The 8,343-nt window shown below is 35.7% G+C and overlaps 2 protein-coding genes across 2 annotated transcripts in view; both read right to left on the reverse strand.

Moving 5' to 3' along the window:
- Positions 1 to 459: 459 nt before the first annotated feature.
- On the reverse strand, positions 460 to 3,016 carry LOC107568534 (serine/threonine-protein kinase 10-like). Its single transcript, XM_016254496.1, has 6 exons — positions 2,805 to 3,016; positions 2,574 to 2,597; positions 2,481 to 2,498; positions 2,358 to 2,375; positions 828 to 2,020; positions 460 to 486 (listed from the first exon to the last, which is right to left on the reverse strand). Exons 1-6 carry the CDS (start codon positions 2,824 to 2,826, stop codon positions 460 to 462), a joined length of 1,302 nt encoding a protein of 433 aa, XP_016109982.1. The 5' UTR covers positions 2,827 to 3,016.
- Positions 3,017 to 4,725: 1,709 nt separating this feature from the next.
- LOC107568543 (protein CROWDED NUCLEI 3) overlaps positions 4,726 to 8,343 on the reverse strand; it is a 4,470-nt gene continuing 852 nt past the window's right edge. The window contains exons 2-3 of the mRNA XM_016254506.1: positions 7,505 to 8,321; positions 4,726 to 4,849 (exon numbers count right to left, since the gene is read on the reverse strand). Of these exons, the coding sequence (XP_016109992.1) occupies positions 4,803 to 4,849; positions 7,505 to 8,321 (864 nt within the window). The 3' untranslated portion in view covers positions 4,726 to 4,802. The remainder of the gene's footprint in view (positions 4,850 to 7,504; positions 8,322 to 8,343) is intronic.

Consider the following 8,343-nt stretch of genomic DNA (forward strand, 5'->3'; position numbering starts at 1 on the left):
TCAAACATTGTGGTGTCAATACTCAATAAGTTACAACGCAAATCAGAAATTTAAAAAATAATTTTGAAATGTCAAACTTTGTCCGCAATTGTTAACCACCTCAATCTGTATTATATTTTAGGGTTTTAAAAGAATTCCCTCATGTCCAAATTCAACATGAAGAGGGGTGGTCCACTGCAGAAAGAGGCATTTGAAAAGAGTGCACTGTTCTCGGTCATTAGAGGTATGTGTATAAACACACAACATTTTGGATCTCCAAAATCACAAAAATACACAAAACTACATGCATTTGCTTTAAAAAGCCAAATGCAAATCTTTCTTTGTCAAAATGTAGATTAATGAATGAATATTTACTATAAGGTGGCGCGAATTGGTTGCTGTTGCGTCTCACAGGTTTTCCAAACTCAAGTGATTCACTGTCATGTGAATCTTCATCTTTGCTCAGCTCTCCTCTTTCATCTAGAGGTCTGCGTTGTTCTTGAGATACTAAGAATATAGAGGAACAAAGCAATATCAACAAAAAACTAAGTCTTCATTTGTTTAAATCTCAATGAAAAATATTTCTAAAACAAAATATGGATAGGCCTGTGAAATAAGTTCCTGATTGAATACATTTCAAAACTCTATCAATAGCATTTGTGGAATACGGTCAATTATGTGAGCAGTGAAATATGTAAATATGTACTTTTGTTGTGCAAATACTGTATGTACTTTCGTTGGAAGTGCATTACTGTAACTGGGTCATCAAGAGAGCTTAGGGTAAACCTACAATATTAAGATATTTTTTTGACGTAGCAGTACTTACACCCAGGAGAAGTTAGCTCTACGTTGCGGTGTAGATTATGCTCTTCTCCAGTAGTTTGGATTTCTTGCTCTTTCTTTGCCGTTCCTCCCTCTTTGGACTCCAGTTCCTTCTCTCTTCTACTCAGACCTTTCTCCTGCCTTAATCTGTCCTCCAATTCCTTAAGTTTTTGTTCCCACTCTCTTTCTTTGAGTTTGTGTTGCTCCAGTTCTCTTTGGAGCTTCTCATTTTCACTCTTCATCTGACTGTCATCATGAACATAATCATCAGTCAAGGATGAATACATGTCCTTCAAGGTGCTCACAGTGTCTTTACAAGCCGCAAGCTGTTCTTTCAGTGCATTCTCACGTTCAGTAAAATCATCAATGATAGAAGGAAACATGTTTTTCAAGGCGGTGTTGCTACATTCTTTGAACAGCAGATCTTCTTGAGCTCCTGAAGCCCCTTGCTGGTTCTGCTCCTCACTGTCTTTGGATTTCTTTAACCGTATCATAGTGGCCAGCATCAACTCTCTCAAAGTGTCAGTTTCTTTCTTTAAATTACTTTCAGTAGTTCTAAATCTTTCTTCTAAAGCAGTCATCTCTTGTGCATGCTGTTTTTGTATTTCAGCATCTCTTTCCTTTTCCCATGATAAAAATGCTTTTATGAGGTTTTTATATGATGGCTGAATAAAGAATGTGGACTCATTGTTTTGTGTCATAATTTCAGTTTCTGCAAACAGACTTTGAACACTTAGCTCATTGTCCTCTAATGTGTAAAACTTCCTCACGTAGCTCCTGACACTGTCGATCCCTTTCGGTTCAGTTCTTCCAATTATCAATAACATAACATAGTCTAAGGCTTCTTTGCCAAATACTTTAGCGATTGCTTTTAAAAGGTATTTTTCCTCCTTAATCACTTTCCTGTTGTCAGTAACTAACAGAAACGCATGCGGTCCAGGAAAGACCAGAGATGCACAATCTACCATCTCATCTTTGATAGATTTGACTCTTGAGGAGAAGCAAAGGCATGATACCACCTGACTCATCCAGGAAGAAGGTGTTTTCACCACAATGACCTTTTTGCCAAATACATGACCTTTTCTGTGCTGTATTTCAGTTCTTCCTGCTCTTTCCCTAAGAATGATGTCACACGCATTAGCCATAAGATCTTTATCGCCGCCAAGTATAATAAATCTAAGCTCTGTAGCGGAGCCAGTACATCCAGTGATTGTGCCATCTGTTTAAAAGAGGTGAAATGTAATCAGATTTCTATGAATTTAGACACAGATATACTCTTAGGCTCAAATCTTTGGTATATATTTCATGAACATCATTTTATATTATTTAAAAATATATGCATTTGCTTTTGCTCACAGCATTTCTTACCACTAAGCAGTAAAAATCTAATTCAAAATGTAATATTTGTTAACAGCTTATTGTATGTTAAATAAAAAATTTGTTTTGTAATGGCTTCATAAATGTGTATGGATTTAATGGAAAAAAGGATAGTATTGCAAAGTAACATTAAATTGCAAAATAACATTAAAGACATTTAGTCATAAAATATTACTTACACTGTGGTGTGTCATGCTCTGTTGGAAAAAGAGGTTAAAACTCGTTTTACTAAATGCTATTGTTTTGTTTCTTTACTGAGGGCATAGTAAAATACTAAATTCCTGGAATAACAAAATGCTTACCGTGACTAATGAGTGGACCTGCACAGAGAAAAAAATAAAATTAAATTTATGCTCTTTATTAGAGTACCAAGTGTGATTTTGTTTTATACTTACGCCTATCTGAATCTTCACTTTGCACTAAAACACACACAATAACATTTGTTATTCATGCCTACATAACAAGAACTGAGCTGCACAGTTTGTAACAGAAACTCATTTACAGGAATTACTAAATATGCTAAATAGAACCTGCAAAGCATCAAAACCATAAACTAATTTCAACTCTCAGAAATAGAATGCAGATCAGTAATATTGATTATTGTTTGATAATATTGAAAGTGTTACCTCGTCTTGGTATCGCCGCCATCTTGGTTGTTTGTTTGGTATAATAAGAATGGTGAAGTCCATCAACTGATTATAAGAAGGTTAAAACTGAAACAGTCATGGACACAGACATGATCTATTCCAACAAAACAGGATTGGAGTCCAATTCACGATTAATTCAGATAGAAAAATCTGTATAACCCAACTGTATGCAGATAGCAGACCTGTTACCTAAGAACAGGAAACGTGTTTACTTGCAAATGAGATGAAGAACGGAAGTGCCAACCACAGAATATAGAAAAGAAGAGTCTATATCACGTGAAAGCTGATAACAGAGCTTATGTGGTTGAAGTAGCAAGATTCAAATTTAAATATAAATATATATGCATATAAACTTTCAAAAATGTTATTTACATTTCCTCCACAAACATGAGTTGTTAATTTGGCATCCCTGATGCTCAGCTGCTCACAAACCACAGAAGATTTAAACTGACATGTTGTTTTCGCCTGCTTGGAGTCTGTGCCTGTAGTATATTTTACATATGCAGGTGTTTTGGATTTTTGGCCTATCCCTTATTTTATGTTATTTCAGTACCAACATCATCCTTCAGGAAGTGACATCATTTTGGTGGAAAAACCACAACACAAACCTCAGTAAGTTAGCAATGGACTTGTTGATTTCTGTGATGTTTGTGCTATTAGTTGGTTTGTGTCAAAGTATTTACAAATAAATAAATACATAGACATGAAAATACTGCTCTGAGTTTAAATTACTTTATTATCTTTCAGCTTTTGCTAAGACAGATGGTCCATTGTAACATAGAAAACATCAGAAACAAAACACTGCAACAAATACTTTACAGTTCTACAGAATTATAGAGACATTTCTATTGAATTGTTTGATAAATAAATAAATAAATAAATAAAACCAGAATAGATGCAAATAAATAAATACATTTAAAATAAAACATTAATACCAGAATAGATGCAATGGATTGAAGAAAACTATGATTTCATATTCATTATACAGGCTAAGTGAACTGTACTGCAAATCCACCACTTTAGACTGAACTTGTGAAAATGACGATTTCACCTACTTTTACATAACTATATTTCTGTCATGACAACTCTCGGAGTGATTGGCATGGTAATGTACATGACAATGTTAATGTTAATGTATTTGGTCTTGGCGGAATAGATCTGCTACGCTGCTGCTGCGGCAGAACAAGTACCGAGACTTGCTACTGCCAATACATCCACAACATGCTGCTGTGAGCATGTAAGCATGTAATTGCTGCTGCAATTATAACATACATGAAATAACCCCACACAAAGCAGGAGACATAGAAGGGACAATACAAGCCAAAACAAGAACAAAACACCCCCCCAAAAAGCAGATCTATCCCCAAAACATATGTACTGCTGCTGCTCCGAAGAGCCATGAGAACCGCATGTATTACTATCTATGTTTACCTGGGCTACCATGCCGACCGGCTTAACAATAGTGGGCTATGACTATGTGAGCCTGGGCTACCACGCCGACCCGGCTGTATAAACACAGATGCTAAATGCTGCTGCTAATATGCTTAATACTCGCTCCTGCATACAATGCAAACTGCTAACATGACAGTTTAAACTTGATTATGGTTGCTTATTTTTTAATTCAATTAGGCAGACCATGCAATACACACAGCAATATGGATTAGAAGAGCATTCACTTATCTTAGATGTTGATTTCGCTGTTCTGAAGCAAGCTGCATATATTTGAATGTTGAGCAGCGAGCTCATTGGCTACCGATACAGGAGAGAACCAATCAGTTGTACCATGTGATAATGATGTTATTAGGTCAGATTGAGTTAGACCTATCGGACTGCGCCATCTAGAGTTTCATGCCAGAACTCTGTATTTCACATTTTACATTTAGCTAGCAGATGGTTTCATTCAAAGCAACTCAATTGAATCAATTGATCAGCTGTATTCGACCTTCACTGGAAAACTGGAACATCCTTCAACTCGCTTCAATTTCCATTCAGATAGATTGGAGATTTGTTCTCACTTTCAGACACTAATGAAAACAGACAGAGAGACAATTTAAGTGTCATATCTTAAGGTTAGCATGTCTTTTATCAGGAACAAATTCAACAAACATTAGTTTAAAGGAACATTAAGATTAAAGGGGTCATGAACTGCCTTTGTTTTTTATTTTGTTCTGTTCTCTGAGGTCTACTTATGTTATCAAGATTTTTATATAAAAACATCATAATTCAGAAGTAATAGGCTATTTTCTGTCTTGTTTTGACGCCCTCTTCAGAATGCTCTGATTGAAGAGGCGTGGCGGACTCGGAAGTAAACGCTCACTGCTGTGATTGGCTAACAGTTGAGTATGTTTGACAACTACATCCTTCATAGATGGACACTGCTTGTGATTTAGATTAAATACCGCATAAATACTCATATCAACGATCTGTAATAACAGAAAAAGCAATAGTGAGCAGGTAATGAATACAGTTCCTCACACTTGTGTGGGGCGACATCGGATCCAATATAGTCGCACAGCGTCGTCTTTTAGTTTCAATATTTCTGAAAATCCTGTGGCAAATTGTGCTTTGTTTGTAAATGAATCTGCAGTGAAATAAAGTGAACAAAGGACCGAGTTCTTACTGACGCCGTCTGGGTCTTCATTAAAAATAACGTTAATCCTCTCTTTCCTAATGTTGGGATGCAAAGACTGTTTTTCCACAACTTGGCTCTGCACAGCGTCTTGTTGTGTTCAGAGTATCTTTATAGTTTGATTTCAGCGTAATCCTGCATTAGCTTCTCTTGTTATTTACACACTACGTGCACAATTTGGTGGGCGGGGCTAAGAAGGCAGTGATGTAGAAGCAGGCGTTGATCTTCTGCGGAGGCGGAGTTTAGCCACACTATTACATCATAGATAGAACAGGGGTCTCCAACACGTAGCTAGCCAAAACATACTTTTTAAAATTCAATCAGAGTGCGCTAATATAGACAGGTGTCCCACCCCCTCCAATGCAAATAAATTATTTGTTCTGACATATCGGCCGGCTGTGAGGTACATTTAATTATCCCGTTTAGTATTTTAATTATCAATTAATTTGAAAAAAACTTGCGGTAAATACTGCTCAGTGTTAAGTAAAGTTAGTAAGAGTCCCACGCAGGCACAACACGCAGATTAGGTTTTGTGTGAAAACATGACTCAAGGCAGACTGTTGAGAGAAATTATATGAAAGAATGTATGATTGAATTAATTGTATGAATGCATAAGGAGGAACCAGCTGTCTTCAGAAAAGTTTCAACAGCATTTTATTTTCATCTTCCTACCTTGTAATGCCTAATAACGCAGTACTTATAAGTGCAGCGAAACAGCTCTATTTCAGCTGTTATGCACCACCTGCTGTCAAACAGTGGATTTATAATTTTATAATTATCTGAATTGTTGAGATTTTTAGAAAGCATATTAACTTATGTAGAACTGTTTATGGAGCAGATAAAATATTATTTATCATTCTGACTCGTCCTTTTATATATAAAAAATATTTAAAGGCTGAAATGTAAGGTTTATCATTTTATAAAAACTTTTTTTTTTCTTCTTTTGGTCAAAACTTTTTTTGAACATTGTAAATGTCAGCAGAACATGTTATGAATATTTTTTGTTAGTTTAAAAACTGGCCATAATTTTTAATGTTTTTATTTCAATGTTTATGCAAACAAAAAGTGCATAGTGCACCTATTTTTGTTGGTTTTCGACATAAAACTTGGTGAAATGATTTCAGTGTGTGTATCAGTACTTTTTGAACACACAAAGTTCTATTTTTTTTATACCATATAATTTATTTTATAGCATGTATAACAGTTTAAACTGATACATTATTTAAGAGAGTTAAGTATTATATAGCATGGGTAGCTCTCAGCCACTTTCATTTTTAAAAAGTAGCGCTCAAATGAAAAAGTTTGGAGACGAGTAGAACATTCCACAAGCTGTAATTTTGGCAGACTGCCTTCCATATAAGCTGTTTTTAGACTAACGAGATCGTTTTGAGTTCTGAAACTTTTAGGATGTTTTTATATGACCTCTTACATGTCAAAAGATCAAGGGAATTTTAGTTTCTCAGTATATGACCCCTTTAAATGTAATGTTACATTATTGTGTTACTATTACTTTGCATTCAAATGTGTATATAGCACCGTAAAGTGTTTACAATGACTCTTTCGTCATTAGATGACATTATTAGTGTAGATTTGAAAGCAAATTGGATCAACAGAGAGGAAAAACCTCACTATGCGACTCAAAGCATGCATTGCATATGTCTACGTAACAGCGCTGTGGTAACGAGAAGATGAATGTGTACTGAATGTGTGCTACTTATTTATTAAATTACAGTATTAGGTATTATAGTGTAAGTTTAAAATAGGGGAACATGTTACTTTACATGTTACTTCAAAAATATCAATCTGATGATGTAATGTACAGTATGTTACTCCCAACAATGAGTAACAATATACAGTAGACCTTTTGTATGTAGTCATCATTATGCAGAGTAATGATGTTCATTATCTTATCTTAGGAGGTCCAGTGTGTGGTCTGACCTCAAAATGAATGTCAAGTTTGGTGTATCAGATGAAATTATAATTATTTCATGATCTTCTATCATCACATGCATGTATCAATCAAACTGTGCATAAATAACATAATTCTTACTGTTAGGATGGACTAACTCATTGCTGCTAGTTCGCACAGGTTTCATTCCTTCAGGCCTTCTATCCAGTTCTTTCTCTCTTCTATCCAGTTCGCTCTCTCTTTTATCCAGTTCGGTTTCTCTTCTATCCAGTTCTCTCTCTCTTCTTTCCAGTTCGGTTTCTCTTCTCTCCATTTCGCTCTCTATTCCATCCAGTTCTCTTTCTTTAATATACAGTTCCATCTCTTTTCTCTCCATTTCTATCTCTCTAATATCTGGTTCCATCTCTCTTTTCTTCAGTTCTATCTCTCTTCCATCCAGTTCCATTGCTTCTCTGTCTCTTATATACAGCTTATATTTCCTTACATGCAGGTCCATCAGTCTTTTATCCAAATCGGTCTGTCTTCTCTCCGCTCTTTTCTCAATTTCTCTCTGTCTAATATCCATTTCCATTGCTCTTCTATCCAGCTCCATTGCTCTTTTCTCCAGTTCTCTCTCTTTAATATAGGGTTCAATCACTCTTTTCTCTGGTTGTCTCACTCTAATATCTGGATCCATTGCTGTTTTCTCTTGTTCTATCTCTCTTTTCCCCAGTATATCACTTATAAACCAGCACATGTGTGTTCTCTGCAAGTCCATCAGTCTTTTATCCAGTTCTGTTTCTCTTTGCTTCAGTTCTTTCTCCCTTCTCTCCAGGTCTGTCTCTCTAATATCTGGATCCATTGTGCTTTCATCCAGTTCCATCGCTCTTCTATCCAGTTCCATGGCTGTTTTGTTCAGTTCTCTCTCTTTTCTCTCCAGCTCCCTCTTTCTTGCCTCAGATAGAGCACTTGTATGCGACTGTATGATGCGACATTAAAAT

This window comes from Sinocyclocheilus grahami, unplaced genomic scaffold (genome assembly GCF_001515645.1).
Source record: "Sinocyclocheilus grahami isolate Dianchi unplaced genomic scaffold, SAMN03320097.WGS_v1.1 scaffold1255.1, whole genome shotgun sequence".
Taxonomy (NCBI): Eukaryota; Metazoa; Chordata; class Actinopteri; order Cypriniformes; family Cyprinidae; genus Sinocyclocheilus; species Sinocyclocheilus grahami.